Source organism: Panthera tigris, chromosome D2 (assembly GCF_018350195.1).
Source record: "Panthera tigris isolate Pti1 chromosome D2, P.tigris_Pti1_mat1.1, whole genome shotgun sequence".
NCBI classification, from domain to species: domain Eukaryota; kingdom Metazoa; phylum Chordata; class Mammalia; order Carnivora; family Felidae; genus Panthera; species Panthera tigris.
Genome location: NC_056670.1, coordinates 28481749 through 28508388, shown reverse-complemented (window position 1 = coordinate 28508388; position 26640 = coordinate 28481749). Strand labels below are relative to the sequence as shown.

Sequence of the window (26640 nt, the reverse complement as noted above, 5' to 3'; positions counted from 1 at the left end):
TTAAAAAATTAAAAAATTTAGCAGTGCCTAGGTGGCTCAGTCAGTCAAGCCTTGGACTCTTGATTTTGGTTCAGGTCATGATCTCATGGTTCATGAGTTGGAGCCCCACATAGGGCTCTGCACTGACAGCAAACATCCTACTTCAGATCCTCTGTCTCCCTCTCTCTTTGCCCCTCCCCTGCTGGCATGCTCTCTCTGTTTCTCTCTCTCTCTCTCTCCTTCAAAATAAATAAATAAAACATTAAAAAATTTTTAAATGTGGGGTCCCTGAGTGGCTCAGTCAGTTAAGCATTCAACTCTTGGTTTCGGTTCAGGTCATGATCTTGCCTAGTGAGTTCAAGTCCCGCGTCAGGCTCTGCACTGGAGATGGGGAGCCTGCTTGGGATTCTCTCTCTCTCTCTCTCTCTCTCTCTCTCTCTCTCTCACTCTGCCCTTCCCCCACTTGCACTGTCTCTCTCTCAAAGTAAATAAACCTAAAAAAATTAAAAATTAATTTTTAATGTTTTATTTATTTTTGAGAGAGAGAGAGAGAGAGGGAGAGAGAGAGAGAGAGAGAGAGAGAGAGAGTGCAAGTGGGGGAGGGGCAGAGAAGAGACAGAGGGAGACACAGAATTTGAAGCAGGCTTAAGGCTGCTTGCTGTCAGCACAAAGTCTGACTCGGGGCTTGAACCCATGAATGGTGAGATCATGACCTGAGCCAAAGTTGGGCGCTTGTCCTACTGAGCCACCCAGGCGCCCCAAATTTGATGCTTTTCTTGATACTATTGAAGACAATGCTGATTTGTCTTCCGAGTAAAGTATATTGCATATAGTTATATTTATGGGCGCCTGGGTGGCTCAGTCGGTTGAGCATATATTTATATTTAATATATTAAACACTTCCCAGCTCATTACCACTAGGGGAGGCTCTAAAACAGGGTCTAATACTACTACTACTACTAATGGTGATGAGTACCTTTCACAGTTTCTAAGCCTCTTCTCATGGTTCTTGTTTGAACCTCACAACCAACCTCATTTTCCTGAGGAAATTGTAGCTTTTGCTACATTCTAAAAACCACACTACTGGGGTGCCTAGGTGGCTCAGTCAGTCAAGTGTTTGACTCTTGATTTCGGCTCAGTTCATGATCTCACGGTTTGTGAAATCAAGCCCTGCGTTGGGCTCCATGCTGACAATGCCAGGCCTTCTTGGGATTCTCTCTCTCTCCGGCTCTCTCCCCCTCCCCCACTTGTACTCTCTGTCTCTCTCTTTCAAAAATAAATAAACAGTAAAAAAATAAATAAATAAGTCTTGGGTGATGTATTGTACAGCATGTTGACTATGGTTAATAATACTGCATTGTATATTTGGAAGTTGCTAAGAGCAGATCTTAAAAGTTCTCATCACAAGAAAAATATCTGTAACAATGTGTAGGTGACAGATGTTAACAAGACTTATTATGGTAATTATTTCACAATATTCCGATATATACACATATCAAATTATCAGGTTGTATACCTGAAACTAATATAACATTATATGTCAATGATACCTCAATAAAAAAGAAAGAATAAATGAAGAAACAAAAAAACACTTGATCACTCATGCTTCATAAGATCAACTCACAAATTACTAAAATACAAACTGTTACATCTCTAAATAACTTATTTAAAATATAACAAGACTTTCAAAGATATTTAATAATGCTATAAGAACTTAAATGAGGGGGCACCTGGGTGGCTCAGTCGGTTAAGTGTCCGACTTTGGTTCAGGTCATGATCTCATGGTTCACATGCTTGAGCCCCGCATCAGGCTCTGTGCTGACAGCTCAGAGCCTGGAGCCTGCTTCGGATTCTGTCTCCCTCTCTCTCTCTGCCCCTCTCCCACTCATGCTTATTTTCTCTCTCTCAAAAATAAATGTTAAAAAATATTTTTTTAATAAAAAAAAAACTTAAATGAGTGTCTCCTCTTTTCCACTCCGTAGGGTCAATGACCACGTATTTTTTTTCACTTTTGGCTTCAGCTTTTTACTCGATGTCTAGCATTAACATTGGAGCTCAATAAATGTTTTTTTTAATGAATCATAAAGTTCATAATCATTCCTATAGCCAAGTAAGTTTTGGTACTAGTGCCTCAAAGGAAGAGTCAGAAACCCAAAGGAGGAAACTAAGATGAGTAATATTCTCTTCTATCTTTCCCAATTCCTAATGCTGGGAAGCATGGTATTTACTCATTCAAAATAATTACCCCATACTTGAGAGATAATGGATCAGAACGATCTGCTTTCTGCTTACCTTGTGGGTTTCTGAAGAGGCACTGGCTCAGCTCAAAGACATGTTGAAGTCCCCTGAGCAAAATCAAGGTATGCTGTGATTATTAGGCCAGCCCCTGAAGAATAAAGAAATGGACAGAAATCCAGGTGATAATGTTTTCTCGGAAACATCTTTGCCACTTACACCTCTTTTATGGAGCCCTCAGACATTTCTACCTAATTTTATTGGTTCAAATAATATCAAATATGTTTGATTTAAAACTTTATTGGGGCCTATTTTTTAGTTTTAAAGTTTATTTATTTATTTTGAGAGAGAGAGAGAAAGAGACAGAGAGAGAATTAATGGGGGAGGAGCAGAGAGAGAGGGAGAGAGACAGAATCCCAAGCAAGCTTCACACTTTTATCTTGGAGCTTGATGTGGCACTCAAACTCATGGACCTGTGAGATTATGACCTGAGATGAAATCAAGAGTTGGATGCCTAAATGACTGAGCCACCCAGGCACCCTGGGACCTATTTTTTAAATCTCCTTTACCACTAATATTAATTCTACCTTGAAATCTTCACTTATTTTCATATTTGAATATTTCTCTCTGTTTCTATAGAAACTGGTACATGATATTTTTTACTTTACACATCTTGCATCATAATAGTTATTTGTGCATTTGTATTATCTCACCTATTTGGTGATAAGCTTTTTAAGTATATTAAAAAGTATATTTTTATATTTTAAGTATATTAAAGTATATTTCATAAAATATAAAATAAAATAAAAAGTATATTTTAAGTACATTAAAAAGTATATTAAAAAGTAAATATATTTTACTTAGTCTTCAATTGATCATTTCATCAATACTACAAAGTATCCACTATATACATAATGTGATACAGAGTGCCTGGCTGTCTTAGTTGGTAGAGCATGTGACTCTTGATCTTGAGGTCTGGAGTTCAGGCCCCATGTCAAATGCAGAGATTACTTAAAAAGAAAAGAAAAGAAAAAAAAAGGCAACCAAGTACATAATGATGCATAAATGGGTATGAACATGGAGAAGAAATATACAATTCCTGACCACATAGAACTTGGGGAATATATCACTTATCATTCATTCAGAAGGCATTCACATGAGAAAACTGTTTTTTTGTGTGGTAGGTGAGATTTTGACATATAGCATCTCTTGCAATTATAATTAAAATATAAGCTGGTTAAGGGTACCTGGCTGCCTCAGTCGGTACAGCATGCGACACTTGATCTCATGGTCCTCAGTTCAAGCCCTGCGTTGGGAATAGAGATTATTTTAAAATATGTGTGTGTGTGTGTGTGTGTGTGTGTGTGTGTGTGTGTGTGTATTAGTTAGACTGCAAATCCACTAAATAGTTAAATTAATACATCACTTAAATTTATGATGGTAGTAGTAAAGAAAAGAAATAAAGTAGATAATTAAAATTGCAATTAATTTACCATATTCTTACGAAAGAAAAATCAGCATGAAGATTAAATATCACCTGCAGGTAACTGGTGAAATTCCAAGCAGCCAAAACCCTGTTCTAGGAAGCACATTACTTTCTGGAAGAGGATATTCTCCCTTGAACTTTGTGGGTTTAAGTCAGGTGCTGATTCAGAAATGATAAATTTAATCAAGAAAAAAATTTTTTGCAATTTTTAAAAATATTTACTTTTGAGAGAGAGACACAGAGTGTGAGCAGGGGCAGGGGAGGGGCAGAGAGAGAGGGAGACACAGAACTCCAAACAGGCTCCAGACTCCATGCTGTCAGCACAGAGCCCTATGTGGGGCTCAAACTCATGAACTGTAAGATCATGACCTGAGCCTAATTCCAATGGTTAACCGATTGAGCCACTCAGGTGCCCCTCAAGAAAAAAATTTTCTAAGAATGTATAATTTAAATAGATTATTAAAAGCAACCAAATAAGACTAAATCAACTTTTATGTAATATAAATTAATCTATTTTTTATTATAATGATAAAACATGATCTTTTAAAAAAAATTGTTAACATTTACTCATTTTTGAGAGAGAGAGAGAGACAGATATAAGCAGGGGTTGGGCAGAGAGAGAGGGAGACAGAATCTGAAGCAGGCTCCAGGCTCCGAGCTGTCAGCACAGAGCCCAATATGGGGCTTGAACTCAAAAACCATGAGATCATGACATGAGCCAAAGTCAGATGCTTAACCAACTGAGCCACCCAGGTGCCTCAACGTGATCCTTATCTAAGGCTTTTATTACTTAATTTATAATAATACAATATAATATACAGCTAAAATTATTTATAAAAATGTGGCATTCTTAAGCAAATTTATATATGCATATTGGTCTCTGACATAGTTTTGATGGAATAGTTAAATAAGGATTATGAAATAATTCCATTAGTTAAATATGGATCCTAAATTATTCTGCTAATTTTTCTAGACACCATCATCACATTTTCCCTGTGTATTGTAGCAAAAAGAAGAAGTTTTATCATGCTAAAAATTAATCAGCTGCTCTAGCCACTAAAATACAATTTTGTATTTTGGTAATAGAAGGCAGAAATTTTTAAACATTTCATTAAAAAAATTTTTTTTTAAGTTTATGTATTTTGAGAGAGACAGAATGAGCTGGGGAGGGGCAGAGAGACAGGGAGAGAGAGTCCCAAGCAGGCTCTGCACTGTCAGTGCAGAGCCTGATGTGGGGTTGGAACCCACAAAACTGTGAATTCATGACCTGAGCCAAAACTGAGAGTTGGATGCTTAACGGACTGAGCCACCCAGGCACCTCTAAACATTTTAAAAATGGGAATGAGATGAAGATGGTGGGGGGGAGGGCAGAATTCTAAGATATTCTCTAGAATATCTGCCCTTCTGTATCTATCATCCTTTCTCCCAGGTATGGGCGGGGCCTATGAATAGGCAGGATAGCTCCTCCTTTGATTAACTCACATTGCATAAACCTGTTTTAAAATTTTTTAAAAGTTTACTTATTTTTGAAAGAGAGAGAGCATGAGCAGGAGGGGCAGAGAGAGAGAGGGAGAGACAGAGACAGAGACAGAGAGAATCCCAAGCAGTATCTGTGCTGCCAGCACAGAGCCGGAAGGGGAGATTGATCTCACAAAACATGAGATCCTGACCTGAGCAGAAATCAAGAATTGGATGCTTAACCTCCTGAGCCACCCAGACGCCCCTCTATAAACCTGTTTTAGCTCACTGGAGTGATTCTCCTGCTGGCTTCTGAGAGGTAACCTGGCCACCTTGTGAGCTGGCCACCTGACAAGGAACTGCAGGGGCCTCTAGGAACAGAGTGGATCCCAGCTGTCATCAGCAAGAAAGGTGGCTCCTCAGTCCTACAACTGCCAAACTGAATTCTGTCAACAATCAGTGAGCTTGAAATAGAACCCCAAGCCTCAGATGAGACCAACCCCCCAGAGTACACCTTGACTGCAGACTGTGAGACCCTGAGTAGCAGATTCAGTTAAAACCTCCGTAACCATGGAAACTGCAATAATAAACGTATGCTGTTTAGAACTACCAAGTGTGTGGTTCATGGTAACTTTACGCAACATCAGAAACTTACACAGATGGCTTGTAGTAAGGGAAGAAGTTTTTTTGATATGATTTAATAAGACATGTGGTAACTATGGTATTTGATAATCCACAACACAGAATCGAAAATAAGTTACATAAGGGGCACCTGAGTGGCTTAGCTGGTTGAGCGTCCAACTTCAGATTTCTCAGTTCGTGAGTTCAAGCACCACATCCAGCTTGCTGCTGTCAGCACAGAGCCTGCTTCGGATCCTCTGTTCTCTTTTCTCTGCCCCTGCCCCACTTGTGCATGCTCTCTCTCTCAAAAATAAACCCTAAAAGAAAATTTAAAATAAGTTATGTAAAATGTTTATCTATAGGTTTTATACAGTGTCAAAAACTCAAAAAATTTGGTTCTCCTGGCTGGCTCAGTCAGTAGAGCATGTGACTCTTGATCTCCAGGCCATGAGTTCCAGCCCCACATTTGGTGGAGTGTTTATTTAAAAAAAAAAAAAAAAAAAAAAAGGCATTCTAAGGAAAATTTCTGGTTATATTTAAAAGAATCAGCCTTACTAACCTGCATTACTTCAGCTACTCAACTGTATTTTCTTTCCAGCTAATGACACATCCTGGGGATTAGTGCTGTAATAGACGAAAGAGAATTTTTAAAACTTAAATTCATACTAAAGCTATTTTAAACCTTTCAATATTTCTAACTTAAGTTCTCTTTGCTTTTCTCAGACTTTCCTTCATGAAAAGACATTCTTGGACAATAGCTGAAGGATGAAAGAAATTAGGTTAAACACGAATTACCATTGCTCCCATTGTCCACACTGATTTCAGAACATCCCAAGGCCAGTATACCCCATTTATAAATCAGTGATCCACCCTTAACAGAAATATGTTTAAGTCTGGAAAAGGCAGGAAGCTAAGGAGGGCTTATGGAATCTTGATAAAACATTAAATTGGTCCATTTCCAACTACTGTCCATTTGTATGGCATCTTAGAAGTTGTCACACTGGGGACATTGTTACACTGCAGTAGTATTGTGGACCAAGGTGGGCGTGACTTTTCTTTGTAAGTATGAAAGCTGTCATGAAAAGGAAATGGAGAAGGATAGCCTGAATCAGGCTACCAAAAGGTATAGGTGACGGTATGGGCATATAATTTCCTTAAATTATATATACCTACATATTCCCTGTCAAGTCTTCCAGTACTCCAGTTTGAAGACCTCAGCCCTAGAATATGAGTTAATCCTGGTCAATGACTGTATCTCATGATCTTTATTCTTCTCTTCCTCCCTTTCCTTAACACCAGGTGAGGCAGGTAATAGAAAAGTAGATAATGGCCTCTCAATGGGCTCCAGAGACTCTGGTCTGCCAGAAATGGTGTCCCTCTGCCTGGAGAGGGCAGTATAACCCGTCAGATTGTTGCTTCATAATTCTCCAGTATATTTATTTCCCAGAGGCCATCTTTTAACCACCACATTACTTCAGAAATTACCACGTGAAATGAACCATTCTCTAAGCACTATAAATCCAACACAGATTTATTGAACACCTACCTCATGTAAACGTTGGTTCTGTACTTGGGGGAAGGGTATGCTGATACGAGAAGCAGGTTCCTGAGTTTTGGGAATTCACAGTTCAGATGGGGAAATGGACTCATGTACAGAAAATTCAAACATAGGATTATGCATTTTGTTTTAAACAACATCCGTGCTCCTGAAGATCTCACGTCAATTCAAACATCACATTTTTCAAGACTAATTTGGATAAAGGTCAGTGGTGAAATGTTTTTTGTTTAGCAGCTAAAGTATCAACAATATTTGCAATGGACTCAGCTCCCCAGCTCTGAAATCATGCATTCTTGAATTTTTTACTTAGGAAGTTTGCATTATATCCATATTTACATATTCAAAAGAACATTTAATCACAGGATTTCACCATTTTATAATACAAATTCTCAAACAGTGCATTTGCACGGTCCAAGGAACAAAGGTACTGGGTGTACTGGGTGCCTCAGTTGCTTAAGTGGCTGACTCTTGATCTTGACTCAGGTAGTGATCTCATGCTTCTTGAGTTCGAGCCCCATGTTGGGCTCTGTGCTGACTGCAAGGAGCCTGCTTGGGATTCTCTCTCTCACTCTCTCTCTCTCTGCCTTTCCCCTGCACTCTCTGTCTCTCAAAATAAATAAATACACTTAAAAAAAAAAAACAGTACCGTACACGGTTGGATGTGTTTTACAGAGAGCACTTTATTCTGTAAATTAAATATCGGGACTTGGAAATGTTTTAACCTGGCACTTGGTAGGTGCCCAACAAATGAGTATTGTGATGAACTAAGTCTCTGGGGACACTATACAGATATGATGGAAATGAGGAAATTTCATAAATCCTGAACAAGTTGAGGGAGACTTTTTGAGGGGAATGTGGGGGCAAACATTAATGTGCCTTCAAATAAACCACAACAGGACAGAGGAGGTAGTTTTGCTTTGCCTGAGGCTTCAATGTAATTGGTCTGTACTGACCCCATTGAACTGGGATTTGCAGTTCCCCTATTCTCCCATCTAGCTTTCTGGGCAAAGAGGAGGGAGGTAGGGTTTGTTCTCTCATTAATTCCTTCCCTCTTAGGCCAAAGAGAGCTGGATATGGGAGACAAAAAAACCCTTCAATTTAGCAAGCTGGAAGAGGTCAATCAGAAAACACACTCAAAAGCAAACTTAGTGCATTGCCAAGGGGAATGGGGCACTGAACCCCCAGCAGATTATATCCAGAGAGGGAGATGTAATCTGGGCCTCAGAGCCCCAAAAGTGGGGAAAGGGCACTGGAGAGCAGTTTGATTCCAGGTCAGCACTAAAACAGTTTGAGACTTGGGATTGGGAAGGTATCAAAATCTAAATCTTAAAGTTTTCTTTAAATAATCCAATAGAAGGCAATGGCAGTTTCTAGGGCCCTTATTATGCAAAAATGCTCAGTCAATCTTTGATGGGAGTCGTTTTAAAGATAGAAGAAAGAAATCCAGGTGGAATTGCCCAGGCATTTGTTTCCAACCTTGGCTACTTTCTGGCCTTGGACTGCTTAAAAATTTCAATGCTGAGGCTGGACCCCAGACTGAGTACATTGACATATCCGGGTGGGGTGGGGTGGGGGGTTCCAGGCAGTAATAGTTTTAAAGCTGCCCAGCTGATTCCAGTATCCTGTGAGGCTCCACTGATGGGCACTTTTGTAGAGAACTGGGAAGCCCAAGTCTTAACTTCCAGGCAGACACTCAATGAATTTAACATATTCTATTTATAAGTCAAAACGTTGGATTTAGTCTGCAGTAAAAACTCAAGAGTAGATGTGGTGTTAGGCATAATTGATAATTGGAGCATACATTCCACAAGAACTATGTAGAAGGTATTTCTTCATATTTACTAGTTGACTCCCTCCCCCTACCCCCTTCCTTTTAGAGCAAAGTAGTTTTAAATGAACTAAATGGTTCTTTGAGGCCTGAGAGAGTCTAACTTATTAATCTTTCTGGGCCTTGGGTTAAAAAAAAAAAGTCTATGGGGCGCCTGGGTGGCTCATCGGTTAAGGTTAAGCATCCAGCTCTTGGTTTCGGCTCAGGTCATGATCTCGCAGTTTGTGGGTCCAAGCCCCGCACTGGGCTCCTCCACATGGAACCTGCTTGGGATTCTCTCTCTGCCCCTCCCCTGGTTTGTCCCTCTCTCTCAAAATAAATAAACATTTAAAGAAAGTCTATAACCTCAATTTTATGTAGTTTGAACCTGATACTGATAGACTACGCAGTTAGATATGAAGAGGAAGAAATGCTACCCGACAGGTAAAAGGGCAGAAACCAAGTTCCAAAAGATGCATGCGGTCTTCCCTAGGATCACGACTCTACAGTAACCTATAGCTTCATTATGATATATTTACATTGTGGTTTTTACCCCCTACACCCTGGGGGCGGGGAGAAGTTGCCTTGACACTTCTGACATAGACCACAGAGGGCTCCAAACTGCCCCTCTCAACCAGGAGGAGTCCCTTAGCTGATTGGCTGCAACCTTGGTCAAGAACCACCCTCAGTATGACCCAAAACCTACCTAAACATAAAAATGAGTACCTGGCAGGGTGCCTGGGTGGCTGTCAGGTGCCCAACTTCAGCCAGGTCATGATCCCGTGGTGTGAGGGTTTGAACCCAGCATAAAGATAAATAAACATTTAAGGAAAAAAAAAAAAAAAGGAGTACCTGGCTGGCTCAGTAGGTAAAGCCCTAGACTCTTGATCTTGGGGGCTGTGAGTTCTAGCCCACACTGGGCATAGAGACTGCTTTAAAAGAAATAATAAAAGCTCAGTCGGTTAAGTGCCCAACTGTTGATTTTGGACTCTTAATTTTGACTCAGGTCATGATGTCCAGGTTCGTGAGATCGAGGCCCTCATAGAGCTCTGTGCTGTCAGCCTACTTGGGATTCTCTCTCTCCTTCTGTCTCTGCCCCTTCCCCACGCACACACACACATTCCCTCTCTCTCTCTCTCAAAATAAATAAATAGACATTTTAAAAGAAATAATAATTTTAAAAAAAGAAAGAAAAACAGTCCTGATCCCTCTTGGGGTATCTGCCACCTTTGGACGTGCCCACTTTTCGTCTCCAGAATGTACCTTTGTTTGAATTGCTATTAAACACTTGCTTGTTTAAGAGTTTGGCTCTGAATTCTTTCTTGGCTTGTCAACTCGCCACTGACAAAGCTGCTTCTCTAAAGTACCTGTGGCCAGAATGACCTCTATGTTTTTAATCGAGGTAAAAATACATACAGTAAAATGCACAAATATTAGCTTAACATTTTGATGAGTTTTGATAAATGAATACATCCATATGGCCATCATCACCCCAGGAAGTTTCTTTATGCCCTTCAGTCTCCCACTCTCCCCATTCATCAGGGAACTGCTCTTCTTTTATTATCCTACATCAGTTTTGCCAGTTCTTGCACTTCACTGAAATGGAATCTCACATCATGAGCTTTATCACAGTGATCTTTTAAAATTTACTTATTTTTAAAGTTTATTTATTTAAGTAATCTCTACTTCTCCCAACGTGGGGCTTGAACTCATGACCCTGAGATCAAGAGTCACATACTCTTCTGACTGAGCCAGCCAGGCATCCCTGCTCTTTAAAAATTTAAGACACAGTGCTCACTGCGGCAGCACATATACTGAAAATTTAAGACACAAATTGGATATTTACTCTTGGAATAAAATCCAGACTCCTTCTTGTGGCCAGCAAGGCCCTGTATCCCTCTCAGTCAGTCCTCCAGCACTGTCTCCCAACTCTACCCTGTGCTCATTATAATGGTGTTCTATCCACAAAGGCCTTCTTTCCCAGCACCTTCCAACTCAGGGTCTTTGCTCAGCTGTATTCCTCTTCACTCCTATTGGCCTTCAGGCATCATCTTAAGTGTTACTTCCTCTCAGAGGTATTCCCTTGTGCCTCAATTCCAAATTCCAATTCCCTTTGTTCTTTTCATTTCTGTCACTATCACAATTAATAATTATATATCTATATGCGTTTATTCTACTTTAAAATTGTTCATCGCTTTCAGTTTATCCACAAGGGTAGTGGCCATGTCTGTTTTGTTCACCACTGTGTTTCTAGCCCCTAGCCCAGAACATGAAACATATTAGGTGTCCAATAAATGTGTTAAAATAAATGGATGAAATGGTTTAATTGGACTATTGTATTGAAAAATGAGAAAAAAGGGATAGAAAGGAAAGGCAAGAAAGATGTGGGCAAGTAAGGGTAGGATTTCAGTGGAGAACGGCTCCTCCTTTAACTTTGAGTAGTGAGAGTGAGGAGCAAGTGTTATATACAACAATGGAAAGAACATTTGGGAAGAAGTCAGATCATCTGGCTCAATGACTTCTCTGGACTGTTTTCCTCATTTATATAATGCATGACCTGGACTAGAATATTTCATCAGTACTACCTCACCCCCATGTAGCATTTGGAAATAGTAAGTGGGAATTTTCCATAGTCACAATAATTGGAGACCACTATTGGCATTTATTAATTTGGAGCAGCAGAATGTTAAATATCCTACAATGCATGAGACAGTCTTAACCTTGTGTCATCCAAAGTACCAGTGCTGGGGCACCTGGGTGGTTTAGTCAGTTGAACTTCCAATTTCGGCTCAGGTCATGATGTCATAGTTTGTGAGTTCGAGCCCCACATTGGGGCTCGCTGCCACCAGCTGGCTTAGGATCCTCTGTCCACCGCCCTCTCTCTTTCAAAAACAAATAAACATTTAAAAAAAATTCAAAATACCAGTGCTGAGAAATACTACTACAGTAGGCATAGCCTGTGGTTCCGCATTTTGTGATACTTCTTAGGTGATCTTCCACGCGAATGCTTATTGCATTTAAATAACCTTATTTAGTAAATTATCTATTATAAGTCTAACTGCTTAATTTAGTTTGTCGTAAGAACTCAAGGACAGACATATCAGCATGATTCATATTTGAGGTATATACTCCACAGGAACTATGTAGAAGTTATCCTATTTCTTCATTAGTTAGCTTTTTCCACTTCCTTTTTTTGGGTAAGCGTTTCTCTAAGAAATTCAAGATCTTGATCCTATTTCGTTCTTCCTTAGTTGATGTGTAGGTAGCAGTGAGTTTAAGTTTGGGAAACTGTTATGGACTGATGCTTGTGCCCTCTCTCTCCCCCCAAATTCACACATTGGAGCCCTAATGCCCAACTGCAATGAGATTTGGAGGTAGGGTATTTGGGAGGTAATTAGGTTTAGATGAGGTCATGAGGGTGAAGCCCCATGATGGGATTAGTATCTCCAAGGAAGACTTAGAGAAAGAGACTAGAGCTCCTTCTCTCTGCCACATGAGGACTGTGAGCAGGTGGCCATCTGCAGACAGAAAAAAGTTCCTCACCAAGGAACCAAATTGGCCATCACTTTGATCTTAGACTTCTTAGCCTCCAGAACTGAGAAATAGACTCCTGTTGTTTAAGCCACCCAGTGTATGGTATTTTATTATGGCAGCCTGAGCTAATACACAAACTAAGGCTCAAAGAAAAGAAACATTAAAATTACACAGAGAGTCCTGCTGTGGCAAGGTTGATATTTTCAGTGTTGTGTTTCCCAGCCTAATGTTTTACCCACCAGAAATGACTCAGTAGTTAAGGAGACTATTTGCTAAATGTAGTATCATCTTCACAATCCTAAGGTCCTTGGCTGCTCTAAAATTGTATGTTGCTATAAAAATACACGGTGGAAACAACAGAAATGTTCATCAATGGCAAGTGGATTAAAAAATGTATATCCACATGACAGAATATTATTTGACCATAAAAAGGAATGAATCACTATACATGCTGAATTCATAGATGAATCTTAAAAACATTATGCTAAGTGAAAGCAGCTAGTCATAAAAAAACACATATGATTCTATTTATATGCAATATCCAGAAAAGGCAAATATGCAGAGACAGAAAGGAGATTAGTGGTTTCTTAGGACCGGGGGCAACAGGGGGAAAAGGGACTAATACCTAAAGGATACAGGTTTTGGGGCACCTGGCTGGCTTAGTCGGTGGGACATGTGACTCTCTTGATCTCAGGGTCATGAATTCACACCCCTCACTGGGCATAGAACTCACTTAAAAACAAAAACAAAAGGATGCAGGTTTCTATTTGAGGTGATGCAAATATTCTAAAATGGACTATGGTGGGGCTCCTGGGTGGCTCAGTTGGTTAAGTGTCTGACTTCAGCTCAGGTCATGATCTCATGGTTCGTGAGTTCAAGCCCCATGTTGGACTCTGCACTGACAGCTCAGAGCCTGGAGCCTGCTTTGGAGTCTGTGTCTCCCTCTCTCTCTGCTCCTCCCCTGCTTGTGCTCTCTCTCTCTCTCTCAAAAATAAAATAAACATTAAAAAAAATTTTTTTAAATGGATTATGGTGATGGTTGTGAATATACTAAATAGACTTTAAGTGGGTGAATTATATGGCATGTGAAATGTGTATCAATAAAACTATTTTTAAAATATGAAAAGGTGTTCAACTTCATTCATGATTAAAGAAATGAGAATCAAAACAATGAGCAACCATTTTTCATCCATCAGATTGGATGAAATAATATTTTCAAGTCAATAATACTTATGATGGGAAAGAGTGTGGGAAAGTTAGTGCTCTTGTACACTGTTGGTGGGGATATAAATTGAGGCAATCTTCTCAGAGGGAAGTTTGGTAAGATCGCTCATGACTCAACATACACACACCTTTTTATTTAATCATTCCACTTCCAGGAATTTATTCTACTGTACATTTATTGAGCATGAAAATAATTATTGCAACAATGATTACAATTGAAAACAGTGATTAAAAATTGAAAACAACTAAACGTCCATTAATAGAGAATTGAGTAAAATAAATTATAAATCCATATATAAATTCTGGGTTTGTGCTTGGTTAAACAAATGAAGTATAGAAACAGTATACATAACCTGCCACTCTTTTGTGTAAAAAAGGAAGAAAATAATAAATATATGTGTATTTGCATAAGGAAGGATACACAATAAATGAATATAAATGATTATCTGGTTGAGTGGGAACTAGGTAGATGGTAGAAGTAAATGCAAGACTTTCCACTGAATACCTTTTTATATTGTTTTATTTTTGAGCCATGTGAATATCTAAAAAATTAAATACAGAATATAACTGAAATAAAAGAATAAAGCTTATCCACAAAAAGTAAAATACAACCTGTACAAGATATATTAAGTGAAAAAACAAGTTGCAGAATAGTATGTACAACACTTTTTCATTTATTCAGTTAACAGATACCTTTTGAGTCCCTAATTTATGTTCTAGAATCTAGGGATATGAAGTAAACAAGGCAGCTATGGCTCTGGCTGTCATAAAGATTACATTTTAGTAGTGCATAAGTATGCAAGCACATAAATAAACAAAGGTAACAGAGACTGACTTCAGTAGGGAATATTTATTTGATGGATGTCACAAAGAGCCTGAGGAAGTGACAAATAAGCTGACACCCGCATGAGAAAGATGTGGGAAAAGAGTGGTCCAGGAAAATAATATAGTCAGTGCAAAGGTCCTAAAGCTGAAACAAGTTGGCAAGTTTGAAGATTGGAATACAGTCTGCATAACAGGGGGAAGGTGGTAGGAGATAAAGTCACAGTGGTAGTCAGAAGATAGATCACGGTTTTAAATAAAAGAATAATACATATGTTTGGGGCACCTGGGTGGTTCAGTCAGTTAAATGTCTGACTCTTGGCTTCAGCTCAGGTCATGATCTCACAGTTTGTGAGTTTGAGCCCCGCATCAGGCTCTGTGCTGACAGCATGGAGCATGCTTGGGATTCTCTCTCTCCCTCTCTCTCTGATCCTCCCCCATTTGTGTGCTCTCGGTCTCAAAATAAATAAATAAACTTAACAAAAAAAGAATAATACATATATTCATATAGAAATTGAAAATATTTGGAAGGACACACAAACATCTTAACATTATAGAGGCGCCTGGATGGCTTGGTCAGTTAAGCATCAGACTTTAGCTCATGATCACACGGTCTGAGAGTTTGAGCCCTGTGTTGGGCTCTGTGCTGACAGCTCAGAGCCTGGAGCTGCTTTGGAGTCTCTGTGTCTCCCTCTCTCTCTCTCTCTCTCTCTCTCTCTCTCTCTCTCTGTCCCTCCCCTGCTGACGCTCTTTCTCTCTCAAAAATAAATAAACATTAGGAAAAAAAAAAGGAATCAACATTATTAAGTGGCTATTTTGTTGGTGGGTATTGGGGATAATGGTCAATAGTACTCTTTAAATTTTATATCTTTCAGAGGAGCCTTGATTTTTAAAAGTATTTAAAAGTGCATAAATAAGAAATATGCTTCAAAGAAAGTGTTTCTTAAAATGCAGAATGTTGAGTAAGAATCTAGTATGCAGTAGGAATCTAATACAGTGAAGCTTGATGATTCCTTTGGTTCTAGTCCCTCTAGTGGCAATCACGAGGTAGTGCTGGTGGCTGTTTCACAGCAGGAGAGCTAAAAAAAAACTTTAATGAAACTGACATACTCAGAAGTTTGAATTCTTGAAATTGCATAATTCTTGCTAAATGGTGGGTGGAGAAAAACCCAAAATCGCTACAGTTATTTTTACAATCACCGCCTGTACATCATGAAGCAGGGGCCAGCAAAATCATCAGATTTTAAAATTAAAAATCATTAAATTTTAAAATTAATTAAAATTAAATGAGGAAAATGCTAGGGTTCAGTTGTCTTGCAACTGCATGGCTTAAATATCCAGGGTCCTGGTCACCATCTCTTCTGAGTCTTTTCTCGGGCCTATACTGCTCTGTCTTCTCTCCACCTGGATAAATTATGTCTCTCTCCCTTCTTGGTCAGCTCACTGCTTCTACATAGCTTCTCCAACAATTCACTTTGTCCCTCCCCCCCCCCCCGCGCCGTTTTTTTTAAATTTTATTTATTTATTTTGAGATAGAACCATCGTGGAAGGGGCAGAGAGAGAGGGGGACAGAGGATCCGAAGTGGGCTCTGCATTGATAGCAGCAAGCCCCATGCAGGGCTGGAACTCATGAACCTGAGTTCATGACCTGAGCCGGTTATATAGAAATTGAGCCAACTGAGCCACCCAGGCGACCCTCTTTTAAAAAAAAAAAAAAAAAAAAAAAAGCTTATTTATCTATTTTGAGAGAGCATGAGAGAGGGAGAGAGAAAATCCCAAGCAGTTACCACACCATCACTGCAGAGACTGATTCAGGGCTCGAGCTTATGAACCCTAAGATCATGAGCCAAAATCAAGAGTCGGATGCTTAACCAACTAAGTCACCCAGGTGCCCCTAGTTACTCTCCTTTTTGACAAATCCTTTAATAATTCCTTGAGAGTAAAGGCACTAAGGTTAGAGGGGAAAGAACTGCTGAGTGTGAGTGTCAGAGTTTGAAAGGATCTCAAGTCTTTCGCTATTCCAAGTGTGATCCCTAGATCAGCGGCCTGCTTGGGATTCTCTCTCTCCCTCTTTCTCTCTGCCCCTCCCCTTCTCGTGCTCTCTCTCAAAATAAGTAAACTTAAAAAAAAATCTGTTACGGGCACTTGGATGGCTCAGTTGGTTAAGCATCTGACCTCACTCAGGTCAGGATCTCATGGTTCATGGGTTTGAGTCCCACATCGGGCTCTGTGCTGACAGCCAAGCCTGGAGCCTGCTTCGGATTCTGTGTCTCATTCTCTCTCTATCCCTCAAAAATAAACATTAAAAAAAATTTTTTTTTAATCTGTTATGCTAATAGATGCAAACCAATAATTTAGTGACTTGTTTACTCACAAATGGCATATTAACCAGTTTTTTAATGATCATTAAAATGAGTAATTTTTAAAAATTGGGGCGCCTGTGTGGCTCAGTCAGTTAGACGTCCGACTTCAGCTCAGGTCATGATATCATGGTCCATGAGTTCGAGCCCCGTGTCGGGCTCTGTGTTGAGAGCTCAGAGCCTGGAGCCTGCTTCAGATTCTGTGTCTCCCTCTCTCTCTGACACTCCCCCATTCATGCTCTGTCTCTCTCTGTCTCAAAAATAAATAAACATTAAAAAAATTTTTTTTAATTGAAAATACACACTTAGTAAAAATTCCAAAGGTATGAAAGTATATAGTAAAGTTAACCCACCATGCCTGTACTTGGGCCACCTAGTGTTCCTCTCTGAAGGAAAGTACTCTTACTTGTATATCTTTCTAGAGGCATTACTAGCATAGTTTAAATAGTTATTTTTTATTTTTAATTTTGTCTCAAGATAGGAATTTTTAGTAATGCCCCTTTCCTTTTTCTTTTTAATTTATTTTGAGAGAGAGAGACAGAGGGAGAGAGAGAGACAGACAGAGAGAGAGAGAGCACAAGCATGGAAGGGGTAGAGAGACAGGGAGAGAAAGAGCATCCCAAGCAGTCTCTATGCCATCACTGCAGAGCCTGATGCGGGGCTTGATCTTACGAACCCTGAGATCATGAGCCGAAATCAAGAGTCCAACACCCAACCAACTGAGCCACCCAGGTGCCGCTAGTCACTCTCCTTTTTGACAGATCCTTTAATAATTCCTTGAGAGTAGAGGCACTAAGGTTAGAGGGGAAAGAACTACCGAGTGTGAGTGTCGGAGCATGAAAGGATCTCAAGTCCTTTGCTATTCTGAGTGTGATCCCCGGATCAACAGGGACTTCATCTGGGTCATGGTCAAAAATGCACAATCTCAGACTTCACCCAGATATCCTGAAACAGCAGTTGGCCTTTAACCAGATCACCAGATCATTTGTATGAGCCTTTAAGGTTGAGAATCATTGCTCAAGGAAGTCAAGGAAGTATGGCTCAACAAGGAGCCAGTGGAGAGCTGATGCTAGAAATCAGGTCTCCTAACAGCCTTGTCATGTGCATTTTCCAATAGGCCAAAATTCTGGCCAGGTAATTTGATGTAGTGTTTTTATGTATTTTCTTCACAGTCGGCTCAAGAGTCAGACACAGCAGCAATCAAAGCAGCTTTACCACTAGCATATAGTAGGAGCCCCATAATGGTGGTTTTTATATTTTCTGTTCTTACTATTATTTTTCTAAATTAATAAAAACTTTACTTTTTAGAATTTTAGTTTCACAGCAAAATTGAGTAGTTTCCACATACCCTCTTTCCACACGCACAAACTCCCCACCACCATCCATATCCCTACACACCATTTTAACAACGGGATCACTGATTAAAACTTCAAAGCAATGTTTCAACAGCCTTTTTAAGGACTCTTTCACAAATTCTATTCGATGTCTGACTTAACAAAAATACTCTGTTTTAACATATCCTGTACTTGTCTCAAAATGCTATTTTGTTCTCACAGCCAGGGAAGGATTTTATTAGGTTGTTTTACAAATTGGTGACACTGACATATTTGGAGTCTAAGGTCCTGGTAGGCTCCGTTTATTTCTGCTGGATCGCATGCTGGAATGGAGCAGTAGATTCTGAGGAGCAGGAGTTGAAAGCTAGGAGCTAAGATAAAATCGAGGCCTTTTTATCACAGTGCCTGTGATAAATGGTGTCCAGGATCCCAGCCTAAGCAGGGGGATGGGGGCCTGCGTTGTGGGAAATCAGGACGAAGGGTTGCAAGCAGTTTCTGGAACTTGGGTTTAGTGCCTTGAAAGCTCGAGTTCCAGAAAACCGCAAGGAAAAAGTGCCAATTTTGTTTAGCAGGACAGAAATTTGGCGCGAGAGTGTAAGGAAACGCGAGAGGCAGGAGAGCGGCCAATCTGAGGACAACTCTAGGGGCTGCCCAGAGCTCACCTATAGGCTGCCCAATTTCTTTTTCCTTTCTTTTTAAAAATTTATTTATTTATTTATTTATTTGAGAGAGAGAGAGAGAGAGAAAGAGAGAGAAAGAGAGAGCGAGCAAGCAGGGCAGGGGCAGAGACAGAGGGAGAGAGAAAGAATCCCAAGCAGGTTCCGCACTGTCAGCTCAGAGCCCAAAGCCGGGCTGCAACCCACCACAGCAAAAACCAAGAGCCAGACGCTCAACCGACTGAGCCACTAAGGCACCCCATAGGCTGCCTAATTTTTATTCTCGCTCAGTGCTTCTGAGGCTTGTGGTCTCTTACCTTCCAACTTTTCTCCTTTCTGTCTTGCTGACCTTAGCTGTTTTTTCTTTCCCACTTAAAGACTAGGCATTTGTAAAAAACCCCAACAAGACAGAAGCCACAAGCACTTCCGGAGGGATGGCTCCCAGAGGCCGGAAGTAACTAGGACTTCCCAAGATGCCCCTTTCCCTCTAATCCCTCTGTGTCTTGTGGGAGTTGTAGTCCCAGAGTGGGTGAGGCTTCTCAGACTTGAGGAGATTGGGTGTTTCTCTGATCTGGTTGGTCCTGAGGTTGGGCATCTGACTTAGCGAGTCTTGAGGTGTAAAGAACTTTAACTTTGTTAAAAAGTTCTACGTGATTGCTACTATATATTTTGCACTATGCATTTTTAAGGGTTTTATTCAATGGCCATATGTAAATAAAACAAATGGTAGTTGCTCTTTGAAAATATTAAAAAGCATAACGAGAAATCAAAATTGGTGGGATGAATACATTGACCTGGTACAAACAGTTCAGAAAAGTATAAACTGAAACTAAAAGCCTCTCTTCTGTATCTGCCCAGCTCCCCTCCCTTAAAAGAAAAGCACCATCTTTTAAAAAAAAAAAATTAAAAGTGCAAATGTACACACTATTAAAAAGTAGACAAAAGTGATAGTGCTTTAATACTCTTCTCAAACTTCCTTTTTCATTTGCTAATCCATGTTAGACATCTTTCCATACTGTACAGAAAGAGCTATCCTACTCTCTTTTTAATGGCTGTACAGTAATTTATTCCACAAACTGCCATCTTCTTCTCCATCTCATTGAGGGACATTTTGGTTGTTTCTGATTTTTTTTCTGCTGCAAAGACTGTTGCAATGATCACCTTGAACATATTTTGGTGTAAATCCGGGTAAATTCAGAGACAAAATTGCCCAGTTAATGAGATATAAGCTTTATTATATGTGCTGCCAAAGCAAGCACAACGAGATATAAGCTTTATAAAAGTTAATAAATACTACCAAATTGCCAAATGGTGCCAGTTTACACTAGCAATGTATGAAGGTGTTTACTTCCTTACTTCTGCTTTAGGATTGGGTATTATCAAACTTTAGAAATTCCACTCTCCGAGAGGTGAACAATTTATCTTCCTTTAAATCTCATAGTGATAAGTAAGGTTGCACTCCTATGTGTATTGGCCATCTATATTTCTGAGAGTAGCTGTATTCTCAGCCCAGTTTTCTATTGGATTGTTAACCTTGTTCTTATTGATTTGTCTGCACTTTTTGTAAATTAGGGAAGTTGGTCTTTTGTCTATTATGGGAATTGTGAAATTGTTCTCCCTGTACATTATTAACCTGATTTTACTTTTGTATTTTTTGTGCTGCACAAATGCACTTAATATTTATATACTCATGTTTATTAATTTTCTCGATGGCTTCTGGGTTATTTGATTATATGTAATTTATTTTGGCATAAGGAGGGACGGTTCTAGCTTTATCATTTCTCCAAATATTAGCCAGTTGGTCCCAACATGATTTTGGGTACCTTTATTGGGAGAAAACCCCAATGGGCATTAACAATACACCGTATAGGGGCGCCTGGGTGGCTCAGTCAGTTAAGCATCCGACTTTTGATTTTGGCGTGGGTCATGATTTCATGGTTCGTGGGTTTGAACTCCACATTGGGTTCTGCACTGACAGTGCGGAGCCTGCTTGAGATTCTCTCTCTCCCCTCTCTCTCTCTGCCCATATCCTGTTTTCTCTCTCCCTCAAAATAAATATATAAACTTGAAAATATATATATATATTCCCTATAATGACATGCTGTGCTAGGTTTGAAGGTTAATTTCGGGGAAAGAGTAGAAATAAATAAGTGGCACTCCAACTTTTCTCAAAACATCTGCTCGCTCTTTCTTTATATATTTATTTATTTATTTGTTTGTTTTTTAAAGTTTTTGTGGGGGGAACGCATTTTCTTTTTCTTTTTTTTAAATGTTTATTTATTTATTTTGAGAGAGGGAGAGAGAGAGAGAGAACATGGACAGGGGAGGGGCAGAGACAGGAGAGAAAATCCCAGGCAGGCTCTGTTCTGTCAGCGCAGGGCCCCATATAAGGCTCAATCTCACGAACCATGAAATCATGACCTGAACTGAAATCAAGAGTCAGCTGCTTAACCAACTGAGCCACCCAGGTGCCCCCTGGTAACCTTTTATGCCCCCCAAAGTCTGGTAATCTATTTTAAAGTAAGTAATGAAAACTTTTCTGAGTTAAAAAAGAGAAAACATTTCTGAAAATGATTTTAAAACCTAAGAATATAAGATATAAGACAAAGTTATTTCCAAAATCATCCTTTAGAAAAAAAGGTAGATTGCCTTATACTTGTAAACTTACAATATATTTTTTCATAATATATGATATAAAACATGTAGATTAAAGTAAATTTTTAAAATTAAATATTGTGAGGGGCATCTGGATGGCTCAGTTGGTTGGGTGTCTGTCCCTGGGTTTCAGCTCAGGTCATGATCTCACGGTTTGTGGGTTTGAGCCCTGCTTGGGGCTCTGTGCTGACAGCTCAGAGCCTGGAGCCTGCTTCAGATTCTGTCTCCCTCTATCTCTCTGTCCCTCCCCTGCTGGTGCACGCTTTCTCTCTCTCTTTCTCATTATTTTAAATAAATAAATAAAAACTTAAAAAAATGTTTAAATGACCACATGGTATACTACTGTATGTGGACATTATTTGTATGATTGCTAAGCATTTAATTTTCCTAAAATATGTTCATTGTATAATCATGTTTTGGTAAAAATAACCATCATTATTGCTATATCTTTGTTCTTGGTTATAATCTTTGGATAAGTTTCTAGGTATGAAATTTCTTAGACAAAGATCATTTAAAATCCTGACTTCTGATATGCCAATTTCCAATTCAGAAAGGATGTACCAATTTCTTCTGCTGCTGGCATATGCTGACTGGGACTCTTTACGAACTTAAATATTCAGAATGTGAAAACATGGTGGTTTAGGAGAAAGATCCTTCCAGTTGCATTCGAAAAACTGAAGAGAGTGCTTTACCAAAATTCCTTTCATAATAATCTTTTCTTTTTGTTCTTCAGGACAACATCAAAGCATTGTCCTCACTGTTCTCAGGATCGAGAGTAAAAGAGCAATATTTTTTTTAGTCAAAGTTGTCTAGTGTTTATATAACTTTTTTAAAAAATTGTGGTAAATATTTACATATATAACATAAAATTGGCCATTTTGACTATTTTAAATATACAGTTCAGTGGCATTGGCTACATTGGCATAGTTGTGTGACCATCACCATCATCCGTGTCTGCAACTTTTGTCATCTCTCCAAATTAAAACTCCATACCCATTAAACAATAACTCTCCATTCATCCCTCCCCTCAGCTCCTGGTAACCTCTACTTTTCTTTCTGTCTCTATGAATTTGACTACTCTAGGTATCCCATATACGTAGAATAATACAGAACGTGTCTTTTTGTGATTGGCTTATTTCACTGAACATAATGTCTTCAAGATTCATCCATGTTGTAGTGTGTGTCAGAAGTTCCTTCCTTCTGGGTGGCTCTGTCGGTTAAGTGTCTGACTTTGGCTCAGGTTATGATCTCATGGTTCGTGGGTTCGAGCCCCATATCTGGCTCTGTGATGACAGCTCAGAGCCTGGAGCCTGCTTTGGATTCTGTGTCTCCCTCTCTCTCTCTCTGCCCCTCCTCTGCTTGCTCTCTCTCTCTCTCTCTCTCAAAAATAAACAAACATTAAAAAAAATAAGTTCCTTTCTTTTTAAGACTGAATACAATTCCATTGTATGTGTATACCACATTTTGTTTATTCCTGTGTCAAACACTTGGTTTGCTTCTACTTTTTGACTATTGTGAATAATGATGCTATGAACATGGGTGTACAAATACCTGTTAAAGTCCTTGCTTTCAGTTTAAAAAAAAATTTTTTTTTCAAGTAGGCTTCATGCCCAGCGCAGAGCCCAGTGCTGGATTTGAACTCATGTCCTTGAGATCAAGACCTGAGCTAACACCTGAGCTGAGACCAAGAGTCAGATGCTTAACTAACTGAGCCACCCAGGCTCTCCCACCTTGCTTTCAGTTCTTTTAGGTATATACCCAGAAGTAGAGTTGCTGCATCATATGGTAACTCTATGTTTGATTTTTTGACGACTTGTTACCATTTTCGACAGCAGCAACTTCACATCATTTTAAGGCCATTTGCCAGTTCTGGTCTTATTTCTGGTCTGTATTTTGTGATACTCAAGTAGGCCTCCAAATACCCCCAGGGATGTGAAGTTTCCAAAAAAAAATATTTATACTTTATTTTATTTACTTATTTATTTTAGAGAGAGAGAGAGAGTGCAAGCAGGCAAGGGACAGAGAGAGAGAGAGAGAGAGAGAGAGAGACAGAGACAGAGAGAGAGAATCCTAAGCAGGCCCTGAGCTGTCAGAGCAGGATGCGAGGCTTGATCTCATGACCTAAGCCAAAATCAGGAGTTGGCCACTTAATCCACTGAGTCCCCCCCAGGCACCCTGGAAGGGAAAGAGTATTAAGCAGACTCCACACTCAGTACCAAACCCGACAAGAGCTCAATTCCATGACCCTGGGATCATGACCTCAGCCGAAATCAGGAGTCAGATGCTCAACCGACTGAGCCACCCAGGCAACTCTATACTTTATTTTAAAATTCCATACAGAAATTTTAGCAAGAGAGGATATATAATGAAGGAATTGTAAAATGGTGCTTCAGTGCTTTATTTCATTTCCAAAATAAACCTTAAAAAAATGTGTTAGGTGAGCTCAGTGAAAATGTTTCTTTTTTCAAGGTGGTAATGTTTAAAGGGTTAAGGTGGTTAAAATGTTGTATCTGTGACCACTGACCTTCTTCTCTAAATCCTAGACTGACCTGCATATCCTAGGACCACAGTGAGCTGAAACACAGACTCCCTGAACTCACCCTAGGCTAGATACCTCCTGAGCCTGGACAGCCAGCTCAGGAATGATAGCACAGTGAATCAAACGTGGTCATCATACAGTTCTACTTCTCACTGTCCTGTTTTATTTCCTTCATAGTATAGATCACTGTTAATTTTTTTTTAATGTTTATTTATTTTTGAGAGAGTGAGAGACATAGCGTGAGCAGGGGAGGGGCAAGGAGAGAGGGAGGCACAGAATCCAAGGCAGGCTCCAGGCTCTGAGCTGTGAGCACAGAGCCTGACCTGGGGCTCAAACCCATGAAATGTGACATCACTCCTGAGCTGAAGTTGGATGCTTAACCAACTGAGTCACTCAGGCACCCCATAAATCACTATTTTAATTGATCTTGTTTATTTGCATGTTTCTTGTCTATCTCCCTCCATCAGAATGTAAGCTCTTTGAGAACTGAGACTTATTTACCACACCATTTCCTACAACTGTGCTGGACATAAAATAGATTCTCAATAAATACTTGTTTAATGAGTAAATTATCAAATGATTGAAAATGTGCTCTCCTAGTCTATTTCCTTCTACTCTTAGACTGTTTGAAAAATTATGAAGTATTCTAAGCACTCAGAAAAATGCCCACTACTCAGATTTAATACATTCTAAGATTTTTATTACATTGCTTCAAAGTTTTTCTATTTCTTAAAAAAAAAAAGAAAAAGGTAAAAATATACAGGCGATGGAGAAATGGCTAATTTGGGGAGTACGTAAAAATGAACAGTTTTTGCCAACCTATGAAGGGAATGGTTCGTGTGCATTACTTACATAAACTGAAACTACAGATCCCAGGCAGCACTGCAACAGTTAGGCACATGACTTATTCTTTTCTCTTCTGCCAACAGCCAATGAAAGGTAGAGTTTACAAAGGTCTAGGATGACATCTGTTATATGGACTGTGGCCAGCCTTAAATCTGGTTATTGCTGTTTGGAACGTGCTGCTGAAAACCAGACTTAAAAAGGCTTTTCCTGTTAATGCACAGCTTATTCTGTCTCTTGTTTCACAGGGAAGAAAAGCTGATTTAGTAATTGAAATGGATGCAATACTAAATTACAGGTCAGAAGATACTGAAGATTACTACATGTTACTGGGATGTGATGAACTATCTTCGGTAAGACAGTGGATAATGCTGTTCTTTTTCACAACAGGTTTTCAAGTTTTTATTTAAGGTTTTAACTTTGAACTTTTAGTCACATTGCCTAAAAACCTAATCTTACATTACTTTAAAGTACGTTTGGCTTAGAGAAAGTTAAGGATTTAAATCCTAGATCTTTACTGGAGTAGTGTCCTTTTGTGATTTTACAGATGTTTCTGATTGAATATGTGTATTTGGGCACATGGCCATAGGCTCTATTTCAAATATACTAAAAATATATATTTGAAATTTTATTGTAATGCTGTTGGCAGTGTTTTACAGAACACATAAGCTGTATTTTTACTATGGTAATTTATACTATAATTGAGATGAAATGTAATTTTCTTGTAATTAGTGATTTAAAAAAATTTTATTAAAATATGTACTCTTATATGAGCAGTTAAATTATATAGACCAAAAAATATCCTTTTATGTTAACATCTTAACTTAAAAATTACTTAAAAGGGTGGCTTCTGAAACCAAACATGTGAAAACTCTATAGTTGTTCACTTGATCTACAATGAAATAATGTTTTTAAAGGGCCACATAGACAATGATGAAGGTTGTAAAAGTTTTTAAAATTATGGAAAACTCTAAATTTCATATATTAAAAAAATTATGGAAAACTCATTTATAATTCTATCTTGCAAGATATAATTATCTCCCAAGGATAATACTATTAATGTTCAGTATATTAAACTTCAGTCTTTTTCCTATATATATATATATATTTAGAAATATGTTTGGGGAGATATTATATATTTACTTGTTGATTCCTGCTTTTTACCTGCTAACATTATAACAAGGATTTGTCCATGCCATTAAACGCTCTTCATATGTATTTTAATGTTGCATATTTCATTTTATTGTTGTATCACAATTGATTATTTTCTTATTGTTAAGTATTTCATTGATTCCTAGTTTTCCAATGTTTTAAATACTATTGAGATGAATATGAAGTATATTTCAATTATATTATTGAGTATATTATCTTATATTTTATATAATAGTTACTAAAATGTTTTATTACTAAAACATAGCTATTAATATTAATATTTTCAAGCAAAATATTTTTCTATTTATCTTTGTTTCATAAGGCTGGAGTTTAGTAATAATATGTGCTTAATTTTGTTTGGAAAATAGAATGTGACC

The 26640-nt window shown here is 38.8% G+C and overlaps 2 protein-coding genes and 1 long non-coding RNA gene across 4 annotated transcripts in view; 1 reads left to right on the top strand and 2 right to left on the bottom strand.

Annotated features, from left to right (window-relative positions):
- The window catches only part of SIRT1 (sirtuin 1), a 46443-nt gene extending 44078 nt beyond the window's left edge, over positions 1 to 2365 (bottom strand). Inside the window, exon 1 of one of the 2 annotated variants that reach the window (XM_042960114.1) lies at positions 2272 to 2365. The gene's annotated coding sequence lies outside the window, so the exon portion shown is untranslated. The remainder of the gene's footprint in view (positions 1 to 2271) is intronic. The other variant, XM_042960115.1, reaches the window with a different exon arrangement.
- Positions 2366 to 6059: 3694 nt separating this feature from the next.
- On the bottom strand, positions 6060 to 19500 carry LOC102964207. The gene is made up of 3 exons (XR_001511696.2): positions 19392 to 19500; positions 6339 to 6403; positions 6060 to 6096 (listed from the first exon to the last, which is right to left on the bottom strand). It is a non-coding gene; the product is annotated as an uncharacterized LOC102964207 (long non-coding RNA).
- Positions 19501 to 25265: 5765 nt separating this feature from the next.
- The window catches only part of DNAJC12 (DnaJ heat shock protein family (Hsp40) member C12), a 39931-nt gene continuing 38556 nt past the window's right edge, over positions 25266 to 26640 (top strand). Inside the window, exon 1 of the mRNA XM_007095775.3 lies at positions 25266 to 25464. Within this exon, the coding sequence (XP_007095837.1) occupies positions 25387 to 25464 (78 nt within the window). The 5' untranslated portion in view covers positions 25266 to 25386. The remainder of the gene's footprint in view (positions 25465 to 26640) is intronic.